The sequence below is a fragment of the Beta vulgaris genome, chromosome 2 (assembly GCF_026745355.1).
Source record: "Beta vulgaris subsp. vulgaris cultivar EL10 chromosome 2, EL10.2, whole genome shotgun sequence".
NCBI classification, from domain to species: domain Eukaryota; kingdom Viridiplantae; phylum Streptophyta; class Magnoliopsida; order Caryophyllales; family Amaranthaceae; genus Beta; species Beta vulgaris.
Window position 1 is genome coordinate 45,978,154 of NC_079203.1, and position 18,325 is coordinate 45,996,478.

General features: G+C 36.9%; 2 protein-coding genes across 2 annotated transcripts; both read left to right on the forward strand.

Annotated features, from left to right (window-relative positions):
• Positions 1 to 780: 780 nt before the first annotated feature.
• On the forward strand, positions 781 to 8,267 carry LOC104885167 (uncharacterized). Its single transcript, XM_010669872.4, has 12 exons — positions 781 to 978; positions 1,073 to 1,200; positions 1,321 to 1,383; positions 2,022 to 2,143; positions 2,437 to 2,546; positions 2,648 to 3,455; positions 4,703 to 5,434; positions 6,156 to 6,377; positions 6,478 to 6,573; positions 6,663 to 6,857; positions 6,944 to 7,057; positions 7,724 to 8,267. Exons 1-12 carry the CDS (start codon positions 878 to 880, stop codon positions 7,982 to 7,984), a joined length of 2,952 nt encoding a protein of 983 aa, XP_010668174.1. The 5' UTR covers positions 781 to 877; the 3' UTR covers positions 7,985 to 8,267.
• A 2,452-nt stretch (positions 8,268 to 10,719) lies between these two features.
• Positions 10,720 to 12,570, forward strand: LOC104885156 (U-box domain-containing protein 26). The gene has a single exon (XM_010669865.4). It carries the CDS (start codon positions 10,983 to 10,985, stop codon positions 12,078 to 12,080), a length of 1,098 nt encoding a protein of 365 aa, XP_010668167.1. The 5' UTR covers positions 10,720 to 10,982; the 3' UTR covers positions 12,081 to 12,570.
• Positions 12,571 to 18,325: the final 5,755 nt, after the last annotated feature.

Below are 18,325 nucleotides of genomic sequence, written 5' to 3' on the forward strand. Positions count from 1 at the left end.
TAATTAACTTGAATACCTCAAACCAAACGCCCCCTAAGTTAATTTTTAAGTATTATTTTTCTAAACCAGCATTGAATTTCCTAAACACCAATTGTTTCTGAAAACAACTATAATAGCTAACAACAATAAATAACTAATGCGAATAGGTAATATTTTTTTTATAGGATGCAAAAATCTACCAATTACCGCAACCACTATTTTCGTTCAATATTTGCACGGATTCAAAAGCTAGTGCATCATCGATCCAAAGTATCGAATATAGCCGACAAAATAGACCCGTTCCCGTCGACCCGACTTGTAAACCGCTTTCACTTGGGAATATAGCCCCAAAATAAACTCGACCCGAACCAAAACAGACCCGAATATGACCATGACCCGAATCCACGTGATAATGATGACTACAACTCGAACCCGACCCAAAAAGTTGTCATATTAGTTACTTTATAAACAAATTTAAGGAAAATATTGTCATGAAATATTATATATGATTTTGCCACTGTCCATTAGTTATTTAATTTACTCTCATTAGTCTTATTATGTGTTCTTTTATTTGTGAGATTGGAAACCCGACCAAATACGACCCGAAATATGATGGACCAGATATTAACTCGCTCCCGAGGGAACCGGCCCGAAAGCAACCCCAACGCAAAGGTGACTTGATCATGTCCGACCTGTTTTAAACCGACCGTTTAACCCGTTTGCCACCTCTAATATTGAACAACACACTCAATATTTTATTTGTTGTTGCAAAGTGGCCAGCTTAATAAAAGAGTTCCAAACTTCTCTTCTTCTGAGAGTGCTCAACCCCAATCACTAATTAGATCTCTACCTCTACTTTCTCTCTCCTCGAGAGGTTTCAACGTTACAGCTACTCGCCATGGCAATGGCGATTAGGGTTTCTCTTCTTTTCTTACTCTTCCTTTCTTCTTCTTTCCTCGTTTTCTCTCTCTATGAAGATCAAGTTGGTCTCATGGATTGGTACTTTCTCTCTCTCAATTCTATTAATTCAACTCACTTCACATCCTTTTTATATTAATTTTAACTGAAATTCATTGTTTTGCAAAAATCGCAGGCATCAGCAATACTTAGGGAAAGTAAAGCAAGCTATTTTCCATACTCAAAAGGCAGGAAGGAAAAGGCTTGTGGTTTCTACTGAAGAGAGTATCATCGCTTCTCTCGATCTTCGTCGAGGCGAGATTTGTAAGTTTTTATTTTTTTGAATTGTTCTTTATGTTTATCTTTGTTTGAGTTATGATTTCTGGAATTGTTGAAATTTGGATTATTATTTTTGATTGTAATTTTTTGTGTTGTTGTTGGAAGTTTGGAGGCATGTGCTTGGGGAGAACGATCGAATTGATCATATTGATATCGCGCTTGGAAAATGTGAGTATATTATATTACATTGTGATTGAAGCTGTTGAGAATGTTTGTGTAATCTTTATCGGATTGTTATGATGTTGACTAATGTATCACATTTGAAGTAGGACTTTATGCAGTAGGTTGATTAGATGAGATGATACTGTGAGAAGTAATTTGTTATTGAGAACTTATCTCTGATGTGTTGTGAATGTTGACTTTACACTTTGCTTTACTGTGTTGGGATTGGAGTTTAGATATTGTGGAGGAAAAGCTTTTGCTTGTGTGTTTGGGGACTTCTATCTAAATGTAGAATCCGAGTTCGTATGTTTTAGGTAGTCAGATTGTCCAACATTGTAAGAGTGGAAAAAGATTTCATTTTCGGGGGTAATTCGAGCAATCTTTGAATAGCGGGATTTTTCGGGATTTCACTAACTAATTTGAGGGGAATTTTGATGTTAAAGTTCTTGAGATTTGGACTCAAGAGTCCATTATCTGAGATGGTTTAGTGTTTTGCCTTCTGGTAGTCGTCAAGAAAGTAGTGCAACACCCAAAATCGGAAAAGAAAAGAAAAGATTAAAGCATATGTGCAATTTAACATGTTACTGGTGTCGAACTGGAGCAGCATTTATTAATATATGTATTTGTTATTGATTTTGGGTCAGATGTCATTACACTCTCATCAGAGGGAAGCATCGTTAGAGCATGGAACCTTCCCGATGGGCAGATGGTGTGGGAGTCATTCCTTGCTGGCAAGAAACCCTCAGAATCATCTTTATTGACAGTGGTTGGTCACAACTTCCTCGATTTTTTGTTTAAGATATAATTGCCGCTGTCTAGTGTAGCTGCATATCATATCTGGGTATAGATAAATTTCTTGTAGCATTGAAGTTATCCTTCTTTGTATATATTACTGGCAGGACAAACTTAGCTTGCTGATTACTAGTGTTTTGCTTTATAGGTGAATTGTTTTTCAACAGGTTTTTGAAGTTTGATCGTCTTAACTGCTCCAAACAATTTGGTACTCTTACACCTTAAATATCATATCACTAATGAATTTCACTGGGCACTGTCATGCAGGTTGATTTGAAGGTGGAGCGTGATAATGTAATTCTTGTTTATAGTAATGGTTTTCTCCACGCAGTTTCAAGTGTAGATGGAGCAAGTTTATGGGATATGGAATTAGAAAGGTTGAGAAACTTACCTAGTTTGATTTATATTTGACTGTCCAACAGCCCCTGCACGGCTGTACCTAGCTATATGTTTCACATGCCTTTTTATTTTTTGCCAGTGTGGAACTTCAACAGCTTATCAAGCCTGTCAGTGGTGATGTCATGTATGCTGTAGGATTTTCAGGCTCCTCTAAGTTACATGCATATGGAATCAATATCAAAACTGGTGAGGTGCTCAAGCAAGATGTTGTGGACTTTCCTGGAGGCTTCTCTGGGGAGATATCTCTTGTTTCCAGTGAGACATTAGTAGCTCTGGATGCTCAGCGGACATTACTGGTTATAATAAGCTTAAAAGATGGGAAAGTCGGTATTTGGAAGGTGCATATAAATGATCTTGCTCCTCAATTTTCTGGAAGAGCAGCCATATTACCGTTAAAATTGGAAGGGATGTTCGCCATTAAATGCAGTTCATACACAATGTTTTTAAGAGTGAATGACAAAAGCGAGGTTGAGGTTGTTGACAAAATCGAGGATTTTGCAGCTGTCAGTGATGCCATTTTATTCACAGAAGAGCAGAAAGCTTTTGGAATTGTTCAGCAAGGGAATACCAAAATGCATCTCACTGTGAAGGTCGGTCATGATTATAGCACCGATCTCCTGAAAGAAAGCATTGAGATTGATCACAATCGAGGGCAGGTTCAGAAGGTTTTTATAAACAATTATCTACGAACTGACAGATCTTATGGTTTTAGAGCATTGGTTGTTATGGAAGATCACTCTTTATTATTATTGCAACAAGGCAATAGTGTTTGGAGCAGAGAAGATGGACTTGCTTCCATTGTAGATGTAACAACTTCAGAGCTACCCTTGGAAAAGAAAGGTGTATCAGTTGCCAAAGTAGAGCAGGGTCTTCTTGAGTGGCTGAAGGTATGCATTTTATTGTAGATGTGTATTTATGCATTGAGGGCTAGTTGTGGTAGTACAAAGAAAGTGAGTGATTATTCTTGTAAATGGCCATATCATAAAACTCATTTGATACTTTATTGCTTTTTCAGTGCTTTTATGATGATGCACATCTGTTGCTGTGTTGTGCTGACATTTAGTGGACTGTGGTTAATGAATTAGTTTCATGGACATACTCTTTCACTATGTCCAAGGGATCACCCCTACTAAAATTTGTTTTGTTTTGGTTCGACCTTTAGTCCCATATGAAATAATGGACGGTATCAATTTACAACTGATTTTGACATTTGATTCACTGAACAATTAACTTTGATTGAGTAAATCTTAAATTGGCTAACTATCACTGTTTTACTAGTCCTGTTTAATTATGTCTTTCTAATTGCTGTGCTAAGATACCCACAAATTTGAGACCACTCCCTGGAGTTTGAGGAAATGTTTGTTGAGGTCAGGCTGTTCTGTACTTCTGTTTAATGAGGGTGATGCTGTGATAGTAGTGCATTGAATGGAAGGGGGAGAAAAAGGGTGTTGGTCATCGAACTTGATGGGCCTTTATCTTTTTGGGGTGTATAAGTAGGACAGATAAATAGGGAAATCACATATTTTACAGTATGGGACTAATATATAATGGAGCAACCCATATGTGGAGATTTTATGGGTTTAATTCTCGTTCCTTGACCGCTAGTTCCCTCCTACTCACAACCCATATAAGAAAGAGAAAGATGAAAAATGTACTGCTTCCGTTTCATAATATCTTTCATGTCCTGTTTGGGATGCTTCAAAAATGCATGAAATATCTAATAAGTCTCTGTATACATTTAATGCACTATTCCACTAAAGCTATTGCTATAGGTTTTACCAGTTTCTCTTAACATGTGTAAAATTTCAATTAGATCAAATACTTTTGTTTCAAAAGGAGTATCTAGTTTCTTTCCTTGTCCTTTGTCAATTTTGCTTTATATAAATGAGCTCTTTGAGAAGTGATGATTCTATATATCTTCTTGCTTTCCCTAAAAAGAGACCTCTATTGATGAAGGAATTATATATTTATTGTGATGGTGGACTTTAATAGACACAGAAGTAACCTAGTGGTCTCATCTATTAACCTGCCAGCAGACTCTGTTGGCGTCCTTGCAAATGTTGTTTCACAATTCTTGTGCAGTCTAGATTTGTCTCCACCTGTTTTGTATTGCTGATTGACTTTCATGACATAGGGACACTTGTTGAAGCTTAAAGGGACTCTGATGCTTGCAAGCCCTGAAGATGTGGCTGCCATCCAGGCCTTGAGGTTAAAAAGTTCCGAAAAGAGCAAGTTGACCCGAGATCATAATGGCTTTAGGAAGTTGCTAATAGTGCTGTCTAAAGCAGGCAAAGTTTATGCATTGCATACTGGAGATGGACATGTTGTTTGGTCCGTTTTTTTGCCTAATTTGCGAAAGTCTGAGACATGTGAAAACCCTGTCGCTCTTAACCTGTACCAGTGGCAGGTTCCTCATCATCATGCTATGGATGAAAATCCAGCTGTTCTAGTTGTTGGCCGCTGTGGAAATCAAATTGATTCCCCTGGCATTCTTTCAATTGTTGACACCTACTTGGGGAAGGAGCTTAACTCTTTGGGATTAACCCATTCTATTGTCGATGTCATGGCATTGCCATTTGCAGATTCAACAGAAAAGCGTCTTCATCTAATAGTTGATGCAGTTAACAATGTGCATTTATACCCTAAGACACCTGAAGCTGCTGCCATCTTTCAGAGAGAATTATCTAATGTGTATTGGTACTCTGTTGATGCTGAAAACAACTTGCTGAGAGGACACACAATAAAGAGCAATTGCATGAGCGAGCTAGCTGATGAATTTTGCTTCAGCTCGAGGGATCTGTGGTCAATTATACTTCCTTCAGACTCAGAAAAGATCATTGCAACTGCTGCTAGGAAAGCAAGTGAGGTATGTTTGCCTTGCAGCTTTATCTGTTTTTGCATGTTTGTTCGGTTAGCCTGTTAAAATGGTTTGACTGGACTGCTGAAATGATTTTAGAGTTGCCTTATCATGTTTTTTACGTTTTTCTGGGTTTTGGTGTTTTATGTTTTGCATCTCTACTAATGCTGGCAATGTGTTGGAGGGATAATCAGTATTGTTGTGTGAAGAAGCAGATGAACTGGACTCAGTTTAAGAAGTTTTCAACCCATTCTGTTAGTTGGTAGCTAGGAAACCTGTTCGTACTCGACACCTTAGTCGTTTCGAACTAATGTAGTTCCCGGTTCTTGAAATGTTATTCGTTCCAAAGTCCCATCTGTTTCTGTGCTACATAGATCATTAATTTATGTTAGGATTATTTGAAAAGTGGAGAGTAGAAAAGTATTGTTGATAAATTGGAAATAAAAAAGAAAACTATGTTATTTTTGGTAGGTGAGAAGGCCCCGTGGTGATTCACCTTGTGGGTTTATGGGGCTTGAATAGTTGGTTCCCAAATGTCATGGTCGGATGTGCGGGCAATGGGAGCTCTACTATTTTAAGCTTTCTTTGTCTGCTCATCTGTTAGATACTAGTTGGCAGGTGCTTAATCTAGAATTTGTATATTTCAACCTTGAGATATCCAATTCTATGCTTTGATTACTTGCTTTGATCATCTGGTATGGATTGTGAAATTATATCTTTAATTTTATAGGTGGTACACACTCAGGCTAAAGTAATGGCAGATCGAAATGTGATGTACAAGTATATTTCCAAAAATCTATTATTTGTCGCTACTGTTGCACCCAAAGCTGCGGGTGAAATTGGATCGGTGACCCCAGATGAGTCATGGTTGGTTTGTTACCTTATAGATATGGTGACTGGTCGGATATTACACCGTGTGATGCATCATGGTTCACAGGGTCCTGTCCGTGCAGTAAGTAGTCTTCTGTGGTTTTCTATGGCATTCATTCTCCTAAAGTTTAAAAATCCTTCTCTACTTATGTGCCTTTCCTTTTGCCCTCTTTTTCCTGAAGGTATTTAGTGAGAACTGGGTGGTCTACCATTATTTTAATCTCAGGGCCAATCGATATGAGATGTCAGTGATTGAGATCTATGATCAATCCCGAGCGGTAAAAGTTTGAACTTTGTGAGCTTGTATTGTATTCTCAATCTCAATTTACCATTCATTCATGTTTCTTGATGTTATTATTATCTGCAGGACAACAAGAATATTTGGAAGCTAATTATCGGAAAGCATAATCTTACCCTGCCAGTTTCTTCTTACTCTCGACCAGAAATCATGACGAAATCACAAACTTATTTTTTCACCCATTCTGTAAAGACAATCTCTGTAACATTGACGGCGAAAGGAATAACTTCAAAACAGCTTCTTATAGGAACTATTGGGGATCAGGTTAGTCTGGGTTTGACGTGTTTATTAAGGCTAAATGCAAATGCTGCGTGACTAATTATGCTTACTCTATGCTATGTCATTAATAGGTTTTGGCTCTTGACAAGCGCTTTCTGGATCCTCGTCGGTCTGCAAAACCAACTCCAACAGAATTGGAAGATGGAATTATACCTCTTACAGATTCATTACCTATCAATCCACAGGTATGTTGTATTGCTTGTCTGCTGCCATTGGCTGTTGATTACTTGGTCTTTGTGCTTTCCAGTTATAGTTTTATGTTTAACACATAACCAAATACGGGGAAGGCGAGGGACTTTGAGGGATCCTATTTCCTCCCCCTTTTAATAAGCCAAATCTTCTCAATACTGGAAATTTTTTAAAGGTAAGGTGCAAGTCCACTCCTTCCCTCACCTTCCCTCACCTTCCTTCTTCTCTTCCTCGTCCCCTTCTTTCCCTCTTCTCCCTCCAAATAATTTTTAAAAATTCTTATGCTATTGAGCTGTAGAAATATCAAATATGTTATGTAGGATTTTGAGCGGCTTAAATGATTATTGTTTTTGTAAGGCAGTGAAGATTTGCTAATTTTTTTTGACCATGATGGCTATAAATTTAGAAGCTTGAATATATTCTGAGCATTCATCTATAGAATGTGTCCTATGCTGTCTAAAACTAAGTTAAAAATTGAAAACAGACAGTGATACTGCAGGAGCCAATCTTTCTTTTACTAGCATTTACAGAAATAAAGTGGTTCTGATTGGAGACATGCAGATAATCAATAGACTCTTCTTAAATGTGTGAGTTAGCTTGTTCTTTTCTTACTAGTCAGATAGTAATAAGTGTTGCTGTTCGCTTTGCATCTTGTTTTGCAGTCTTATATAACACACTCTTTGAAAGTGGAAGGTCTAAGAGGCTTACTTTCTGTACCGGCCAAGCTAGAGTCCACTACCCTCGTCTTTGCATATGGAGCTGATTTGTTTTTGACCCGCCTTGCTCCCTCAAGAACTTATGACTCCCTCACAGAGGACTTCAGCTACGCGTTACTTCTCTTAACCATTGTTGTGCTTGTTGCAGCAATCTTTGTCACCTGGATCTTGTCTGAGCGAAAAGATCTGAGAGATAAGTGGAGATGATTCCCTTGTTTCTTGCTTCTTCTCATTTTGCATTTTCTTTGAACAATGTTTACACTTGTAACTTCTAACAAATTTTGTAGCATAATTGTTTCGAGATAGCTCGTCATGGTTGTATATCTAGAATTGCTGGAGGGTCTTTTACTAAATTATATGTGGTTACATTGCTAAACCAAATTGTAGTTAGACGTCACCATGTCTTTTTGACATCAAAATTCATTAGGTTGACATTATCTGGAGTTTCTTTGAAGTCCGGTTACGCTTATTTATTCTCCATTCTTGCCAATATCTTGTTTGGGTAAAAACTTCATTTTCTTGCATTCAGAAAAAAAAAACCACTATTTTATTTCTTTTTAAAGATCCTCTGGTTACAGATTGTTGCAAATAGCTGATATTCTATTAGCCAGCTTAATGTTTGCATTACCATGTATTGCAACAGTGAGAAATGTAATGGTAATTCTTTGATAAAATCGCGATCTTTTTGATTTGTGATCTTTATGTGTGCTAATAACAACTAATAAAATAAAGTGATACACAAAATACCCCTAGCTTGACTTTGCACTCGAGAGCCAATCTCCGTCCGGCCTGAGGAAACCTTTGCACGCCTCCGTTACCTTTTGGCAGGCCTATTCCAAAAGTGTAGTTCACCCGTTTTCTTCTATAATACTTTATGATAGTAACACTAAATACAACTTAGCCTAGTGGTTAACACTTTAGTTTATGTACTTGAGGTCTCGGGATCAAACCCTATAGTATGCAATTTTCTTAATTTTTTTATTGTACATGGATCACATGAACTAAAACTCCCTAGGGAAAGTGCCACGTGGCACAGTTTCGTGTCTTCGCACGCCTTTTAATATATTTGTATAGATGCTCCCTCGTCCCTTGTATGTATTGTCATTTGTCAAATGCGTCTTCATAATTGCCAAATTGTCCACAAAAGGTAGATTACAAATTCAATTTCAAAGACAGTTAAACTGGACTTTAAAGAAACTACAGATAATGTCCAACAAGATGATGGCCGAATTGAAGTGGTTTGTCCTTTGAATATTATGAATTAGCCACCACAGTCCACATATGAGAGGGGAATCTAGCACAGTGGCACTCCTCAAAAAGGACAAGAACCATAAACTGATAAAAGAAGTAAACTACAAACTTCCCTTCTCCTACTCCCCTACTCCACACCTCTATATGATTTTGAACTTGTATAGTAGTCAAAATTATTAAATTTATGGAAATGTGCACTTTCCTAAGCAAGAGGCTTTTTGTTATAATCGAAACAAAATTGAAAAAAATTATTATTCATTTTCCAGTAAATTATGCCCGTTTTTTTTTTAAGTGTAAAACTTTAACTTTTACACTGTGCACAAATCTTACTTTGATCGTACTTTATTTTACTAATACATAAAAACAAAAATTTTCATATAAAATGTTGCTGGAGTTGTTTCAATGAATATTTTCATAACATCAACCTTTTACAACTTTTCAAGATACGTAATTAGATATATTAATAGTCAAAGTTGTCTATTGGCAAGCGTAAAACTTTTTTCTATTCCATTTCTTGCTGGCTACAAATGATTCAATTATTGCCTTCCTTCCATTTTAGATTTTCAATTGTCATACTTTCGAAATATAGAAAAAAAAAATAAGGAAACATAATTTATTATTATGTTTTCCACCTTCTATACTAGTTTTGTTATGCTACTAGCCAGCAAGAAAATTGAGTTTTTTGTAGTAAGAGAAATAATTAGCCCCAAAACAAACCCTTACTACGTTACTAGCCAGCAGAAAAAATTATGTTTAGTAAAATTATTTTTATTGTTTAATAATGAATACTTGACAACTATTTTTAGAAAATTTTTAAATGGAATTTGACAATAATATGAAACAAAGAAAATATAATTTTTCCATTGTCAAACAATCTTAGCTTCTTACATAAAAAAAAAATTCAACAATTTAATATTTTATAATTCATAAATAATACCTAATTATTGTATTTTTTCTTACACATAGGCTATGTTTAGTTCACCTGAAATTTTCTGATCTGATCTGAACTTATTTTTTATGATCTGATCTGATCTGATCTGATTACAAGATCTTATCTTTTAGATTTTTCTCAATATATAAGAAAAAATATAGTCATGTGGAGTCTTGTTTGATTCGTCTCAATGAGTACTTTATTAATATTCAATTATTATAATTTTTACTAATATGTAATGAAAGATATAATGATTTTTAAATATAAGCATGATCTGAACTGATCTGAACTTATTTTTTCTGATCTGATCTGATTAGATCTAAAATAAGTAAAAATAAGGTGAACTGAACATATTCATGGTAAGTACAAGATTTACAATTTCATTAGTACATAGTACTAGTCATTATATATGAATGGTGATTGGTGAAAAGATAAATTTAGAAGACAGTGAAATTGAAAAGTGAGAGCATAGAGGTAGTATAAAAAGATTTACACCAATCCCAAGTTCCAACTCTCACCACCAAGTCCACCATTATGAAAGCAGACTTATACTGACACCTCCTCTGCAACCTGCACCATTCTGCAATCCTTCATCACCCGAGTTTGTCTAGGCAACCAACCGTTTGAGTCTTTTAGGAGACTCAAACAGGGGCAATTTGGTCATTTTAAGCTTTGGAAATTTCACTCGCGTGTGTTGTGTTGGTACCAATGCTAGGTTAGATTGTACATTGTCCGAAAATTTTGATACCAAAGTAAGGTTGCTTGGTACCAATCCTGATAACAATGTGATACCAATACCAGGTTATAATGGTACCAATGTGAGTGTTTGAGTCTTTTTTGGACTCAAACAGTTGGTTACCAAGGCTTTCTCTTCATCACCCCCACTCCTTCCGTACTCTTCCTCCTCCCATACCCTTTGTTTTCTTGGAGTTAGTAATAGTATTTCTCATTTCTCTTCCTTTTTCTAACTAAACATCTCCATTCTCTCTCCTCCTCTTTCATTCTCTCTCCTCTCTTTTCACAATGAGAACAACCCACTCACACCACCATAATAATCATCACAACAATCATCAACCTCCAAAGAAAAACACTTCTTCTTCTTCTTCTTCCCTTTTTTCATGTGCATTTTTCCGCCATTGTACTCAATCTCCACTTAGCCCCACCACTCCTTGCTCATCACCGCCGCGTTTGCCACCTTCTTTACCTCTCCAACCACCACTTCCGCCACCACAAACATCCAATAAATCCATTTCTTTTGCACAACCACCGCCACCACACCACCACCACCACCCGAATAAAGTATCCGAGTCCGAATCCTCCTCCTCTTCCACCTCTCACAGTTTCACCCAATGGCGTTTCCCGCCTACCTTTCCTCATCCACCGCCAGACCTCTCGCCGCCGCCGCCACCGCCACCGCCGCCACCACCGGTGATGACGGATCAAAATCAAGACTTTCAGTTTTCTAACCTCATGGAGCTCTTCCACATGGCGGAGCTCCGGTTCACCTCCGGGTCGGACTTGGACCGGATTACGGCACTCCATATGTTGGAGCAGTCATTGGTTCCAAACCCACCCTCGGATGCTGTCCCCGAGAGCGGGGCTGAGGTGGTGGTTCCGGTGGTGGTGGTGGACGAGGTGGTTCAGTATATGACACGAACCTCCTCGGCCAAGTCGGCTACAAAGATCCTCCTCGCGCTTTGTTTAGCCGAGGGGAATCGTCGGGTGGCAGTAGAATGTGGTGCACCCACGCGTGTGGTGGATGCGCTACCTGACCTTGATGGGGCAGTAGTCGAGCGAGCATTGGCCGCTCTCGAGCTTATGTGCACTGTTCCCGAGGGGGCGGCCGAGGTGCGTGCACATGCGCTTGCGGTGCCCATGCTTGTAGCAACAATGGGAAGGATGGAAGGCCGAGGGCGGGAGTACGCTATTAGCGTACTCACCGCCGTATATGGTGGTGGTGAAGAAGACCACCAAGTGTGGGAGGCGGCGCCACCAGAAGAGGTGGCACGAGCGGTAGTGCTGGCCATGCAGCAAGGGAATTGTAGTGCAAGGGGGAAGAGAAAAGGTGCTCAGCTACTCAAGGTTCTTCAAGAAAATGGAAGGGTGGATTTAACTCAGTAATTAATTAATTAAGATGCATGAGATTATGAATATATATGATTAATAGTAATTATCTATGTTACTCAGATACGGATTGAGTGTCTACTCGGATATGGGTGTTCAAGTGTTCAATTCGGCTATTTTGTTGAAAAAAGTCAAGTTTTTAGTTTAAAATGAAGCATCCAAGTAAATGTCGGGTCGGACACGATACGACACGACACTCCGTATTTAAGGTAGATGAAGGAGTCGAAGTAACACTGGTAATTATATATATTATACTAATATAAGTGGTTGGAATATTATGAATTCTGCACCTTGATTCTTTCTGGTGATTCCTTTGTGGAGTGGAATCATCGAATTTCGGAAGTAATGGAGTACTGTTATTATATATAGTAGAGTAATAGTTTGTTTTTTGTTTTCAACATTTCATGTCGAGCTTTCATTTTAATGATATTTGTATAGTTAACGATATTGTAGTTTATATAATTATATATTTTATTTAGTCATAATACTTACTATCTTTAATTAAGTTATCGCATATATAACGAAAGTTAAAAAACATATGGTTCCTAATGACTTGACATTCAAAGTTTTGAGAGTGCGTATCAATGTTGCATGTTTCGGATTTTGAGTTATACAGTTCCAGTCATTCAGTTAGAAATTATATTATTATTTATATGTAGAATTGTGACATTAATATCTGTAGTTATCAATAGATAAAATAATATTTGATATCTCCTCCGATCCTTCAATTTTTTTTTTATATTTTCAAAATATATATTGTAATGAATGCAAATTCCGCAAGAATATATTACAAACTGAGTAGGTTGAACTTATTTGGTACTTCCTCGCTCCAAAACTAATGCAATACTTGTCTTTGGCACATAGATATAAGAGAATTGGATATTGGATATTGGGTTAATATTGACGATAAAATAAGGAGAGAAAATTTGTTTAGTATGAGAGGTTTAGGTACATCTTTTTATCATTTATAGAAATACTGCATTAATTAAAAAACGATTTTAAAAGATAAGTGTTGTAATAATTTTAGAGTGGAGGAAGTATTTTGTTAGTAAACTCTTGTTCCACGTGGAAGAAATACCAAAGTTTTTATCCATTCATATATTTTTGATGCTTGAGTTTTTATCCATTAATATGGAACAACCTTTTAGTACTTGTTGTTTGGTAAAGAATTAGAGCATAGAAGGATTGATGATTTACAGACATGCTCGGCGGCTAGGCCGTGGGTGGTCTTTTTTGGATTCAATATTTTTAGTATATTATATTGTTGATTGGAAGGAATAAGGATCTTGCCTTGCCGTTATTAGCAATGTGATTCGGTGTGTAAATTCTATTGATTATCAATCTAGAAATAATAGCAAATAATAATAGAATATCAAATAAGAAAGTAGGAAAGAACACACCAGAACTTTTACGTGGAAACCCAAGAACTGGGAGAAAAACCACGAATCTGCACTAGGAATCGATAAATATTCAAGAAAGATTACAAAAGCACTCAAGAACTCTCTCTACAACTTTTTCTCTCTCAAATATGTGTTTAGAGATGAAGAATTACATTAATCTCGTAATTAGGGCACCTATATATACCCCCACTAAAGAAAACGCGTTTTCGGAACCATCCCGCGTGAAAATAAGCCCCGCCCGATCAGGTCGGGCGAGACCCGCCCGATCGGGCGCTTAACACTCGAAGAATTTTGCTCTCGGGCCCGATCGGGCAACAAACGCCCGTGTCGTAATTCGGCCTGCCGCCCGATCGGGCGAGATGGCCCGATGCCATTGGGCGAGCCAACACAAGCTGCCAAACGCCCATTTTCACGTTTTTGTTGCGGGCCCGATCGGGCGAAACTTAAACCAGCCATAACTTCTTCGTTTCTTATCGGAATTAGGCATATGACCTGTCGTTGGAAAGCTCTCAGAACAAGCTATCACCTCCACTTTGAATCACCTCAAAATCATTTCTAGATTGAAAGATATGCCCATTCAAAGTTCGCCTTATGCTTAATATGATGTTTTCCCTTTACGCAACCTCATCTCCACACCCATACACCTCCATGAGCTTCATATGCAACCATATACCCAACACGGTGATTGGTAGTATGATATAAGTTTTCGTCTTCAGGATTTTGTGCTAATAACGATACAATGACAACAATATATCTTGATCAATATGAAATTTTATCAAATAAACGTTAGGTAAGAACCAAGTATAAAAATATAGGTATACTATGAAAGCAAGTATTTGTTTTTTTGGGACCATGGAAGTTGCACTTGCCTATTTAGATCCTAGGTGAGCAATTATGAAAAGTTTCTGTCAATCTTTTTTTTTTTTTTTTGAGTGAAAGGTTTCGTCAAGTTATGCACGTAGATATGCCAGAGACCAAAACAATCTTATGACAAATAGTGTTTGGGCAGGATTAAGGAAGTCTACTATACTAGCTCCTATTACTTATTGTATGTTATGCGGATTCCAGACAAATTTTTCATGTTTGATTGAGTGGAATTGGTGAAAGTAGTGAGACGAGGAATGATAAACATCTAATCAATAGATATATCTAACAAGATTTGTGTATACAATCAATAGTGTTTCCTTTTTTCTTCTCATAATAGTCTGATTTTTTTTTTTTATGTTTGTTCTAGATTAGTTTGAACTATATAGTTTACAACATGGCCTCACTATTATTAATTACTTTTCTTACATCAATCTTTTGACTAACTTTATCAAAAAAAAATTACCTAATTTTTTCTCTCCTTTAATAAAAAAATATTCCACCAACTCTTATCACATCTACTTTTTAATTACATTTGATAAACATACTATAACAGTACAACTTATCACCTTAAATTATGTGTCCCGAACAATTGTTCAGAATTTTTTTTAGATGGAAGGAGTATAATTTTTTTTTTTTTGTGTAGCTAAATAATATGTGTTGTTCGTGTTTGTAGTAGCAAAATAAGGTATTCACAAACACTATTTATTATATACACTATTTGTTTGATGTATCTATCGGTGAGATGTTTATCATCGCTCATAATGAGACCACATGTTTTTTACATAGATAAAAGGGACTTAATACAAAGTACAAACAACATTACATACAAGAAATGGAGATAAGGTAATACAATTGTTACTTCTTTTCGCTAGTATCAGATTTGACATCATAGAAGCCGTGAGGTATACCACTTGTTATAAATAACAACAAATAACTATAAGCATCTTATACTAGTCTTTGAATATTTGTTTTTAGTTATGAAAACAACTGAAATCTAAAAATGATAACGAACGAGACCAAAAAGATGAACTCGTGATCGGAACCATATCACGTATACATCATAACTATAACCACCATCGTTATCGGCCCACCACTAGTACCATCACGAACATCACTACTAGGATGGAGTCACTTCAATTCAACCACCATTACATTGCATTAAAATTATAGAACTCTAGTTGATTGAATGTTAGATTCAAATCACATGTGGTGGGGTTGAGTTTAGGTTTATCACATAAAAGAGGTCATGTAGTAATGGGACTAGTGTTGTGAGCTGTGAGCATATGTCAGAAATTGGGTGACAAAAAGCCAAAAAGATGATAATAACAGTTCAAAGGCATACAAATTTATGAAAGCTCTACCAAGATTCCTTCAAGACATAAAATTGGGCAATTTCTGAAAGCTCAAACTAAGCTCTGAGGTACTTTTGTCTGCCAATTTGGCATCGTTTGTTACTTTGTTTCTATTTGTTCACTATGAAGTGGGTTTAAATGCCTACTTCTTTTTGGGTAAATTTCTAAGAAGTAACATACACACTTACAAAAACAAGGGTAGTCTGTTTTGTTTTCTTAATACTTAGATATATCGTAGAGTATAATTGTTGACAACTATTCCGTCATTTGCTTGGCAATTGCCATATAAATTCAAAACAACATTAAATATTATACTTTGAATTTCCATTTAAATTAGTTTGGATAATCAAAAAGTTGTCGAGTAATGCAGTTTAAATGTTTCTGTTAGGTGTAAGTGTAAATAGTATTTGTCCCACATTGAAAAAGTAAGCAAAGAGCTTTCAGTTTATAATCCAAATGGGCTACTTCTCTTGCTGCCAATTGGTTTTAGGATGAAACCTCGTTGTGGGCTATTGTTTGTGGGCTTCTGGGTTTCTCTCCCTTGTATTCTCGACTTCTCCCCAATCCGTGTTCATTTTTTCTTTCCTTCCATAATTAAGGCACCTCTCTTGTTGAGTAACACATCTTTCTTTTTTGAACACATGACATGGGAGAAGATAGGGCAGACATCTTGCTGAGATCATTAGATGACCATATCGCAATGACTTGACACTATGGAGTATTTATTCTGGACATGCATTTCATTATTTTTTTTTGGCAGAATAATTTTATTGGGAAAATTGGAGCTACGTTCAAACTATGTGATGATTGGTGTAATATTATCCCATATATCCCAAGAAAGTTTCAGCCTATGTCTATTTAAATGCAGCTGTAGCTTCGCCCGAAAACAAGAGGCTTTGGTTGAGCTTGGATAGACATAGAGTCATAGATTGATACCATTGTTACATGAATGGTCCAATGTAGTTGACAGACAGAGAAATAGAAATTTGATGACGACAAATAACTAATGATAATGTAAAATTTACGTATTTTGACATTAATGTATGTAGGAGAGTTGGGACCCAAAGATCTATCATGCATAAAGTTTACTTTTGTGTTGGGAAAATGGTGACTCAAACCCGATATGAGCTGTCCCGGATTCAACTCGACTTATTATTGACTCGAGCCAAATTTAACCCGACTTGTTCCTGACCCATCTCGAACTCAATCACCTCATGGGTCGTGCCAGGCTAGCCCACATCACAACTCGATTAAGACCCCATTGTCAATGTTTTTTGCCAAAAAAGTAGTTAATTTTTCAACATTTTAACGCTACCTTGATGCTTTTATTTGAGATGCACGTATTAAACGCACATTTTAACATCTTGTCTTTGGATAAAAAAACCGAAAATAAACGAGAAATTCTCATTCGAAATAAAATAATTATATTCTTAATTCTTGTTGGTGCATTTAGTTTAATATACTTAAGCTCTATGATATACCTCTTTTGATAAATGGGCTCAAACTAGGTCCATTTACTAAATGGACTTTAGATTTCTGTACTAGCTTGTTCATTTATTTTTCGAACAAGCATATTGATGGAGTTGCATCATATATTCTGGGTTTGGGCAATTTTTTTTGCCTGCTTGTAGGCCTGACCCGACCTACATATCCCGGTCTGGTACGGCCCACGACCATCTTCAAGCCATCTTGTAGGCTGCCAATCTCTAAAACAAGGTTCTTAATATTGAAGTTGCATAACCCTACAGTTCCTACTGATGCTACTCCTTTGTTATATATACAATCAAGCTACTCAAAAGTACATTCTTGTTTTAATTACTCCTTCTTTTGCTTTTGTTGCTACCTTTCACTTTGCCATGCTTGATGCTACCACTCCCCTTACGGCCCGCTTGGTAGTTGGTCATAAATGGTGGTAATGGAAATGAATTTGTGTAAATTTGTGAAAAATGTCATTGTCCATTCCCATGGTAATGCTAATTTATTCTAAAATGTCCACTTTCCTTATTGAATTTTCATTCCCATCCAATACCACCTTGTAGGTGGTAATGAGTGGTAATGAAAATTACTTCCCCTTGAAGACAAAAACACAAGTTTAAGGGTGAGATTGCTTGCCCATAGAGAAAAAATGCCTCCCCATGGAGATTTTAAAGGTGCTTCTCTAATAAAATTACACTTAAAATTCATTTTCATTACCGCAATTTATTAACAACTACCAAACAGGCCGTTAGTGCTTCTTTAATTAATTCTGTCCTTAGTCTGCATCCCCCGAAGGTGCTCATCACCACTGCCCTGCTGTTCCACTGCTATCACAGTTGGTGCTGGTTGTTTCTTCCTCATATAAACAGCTATCTCTTGCTCACTCGGTGGGTTCAGGCCTTCAGGATTCAAAATTGTGAGTTCTACTCATTTGAGGATGAACTCAAGCATTGTCCCTGTGGACCGTGGACGTGGCTTTTGCCGCACCACCTTTGCAAATAAAGGAAAATATTGTTGCTGCTGCGTTAATGTGAGAATTTTTAAGGGCTAATATTTGTAATTGTGTTCATTGATTAATCATGAAGCACGTTTGATTTCTCTGCTTTGCCTAATTTTTGGGATCATAAAACTGCAGGGAGAGGGTGAT

Excerpts from the sequence above, each read along its gene's own strand:
- LOC104885167 (XM_010669872.4), top strand. The coding sequence starts at position 878 with ATGGCAATGGCGATTAGGGTTTCTCTTCTTTTCTTACTCTTCCTTTCT. Across the intron at positions 979-1,072 it reads CAAGTTGGTCTCATGGATTG|GCATCAGCAATACTTAGGGA; the intron begins GTACTTTCTCTC and ends CAAAAATCGCAG. Across the intron at positions 1,201-1,320 it reads TCTTCGTCGAGGCGAGATTT|TTTGGAGGCATGTGCTTGGG; the intron begins GTAAGTTTTTAT and ends TGTTGTTGGAAG.
- LOC104885156 (XM_010669865.4), top strand. The coding sequence starts at position 10,983 with ATGAGAACAACCCACTCACACCACCATAATAATCATCACAACAATCAT.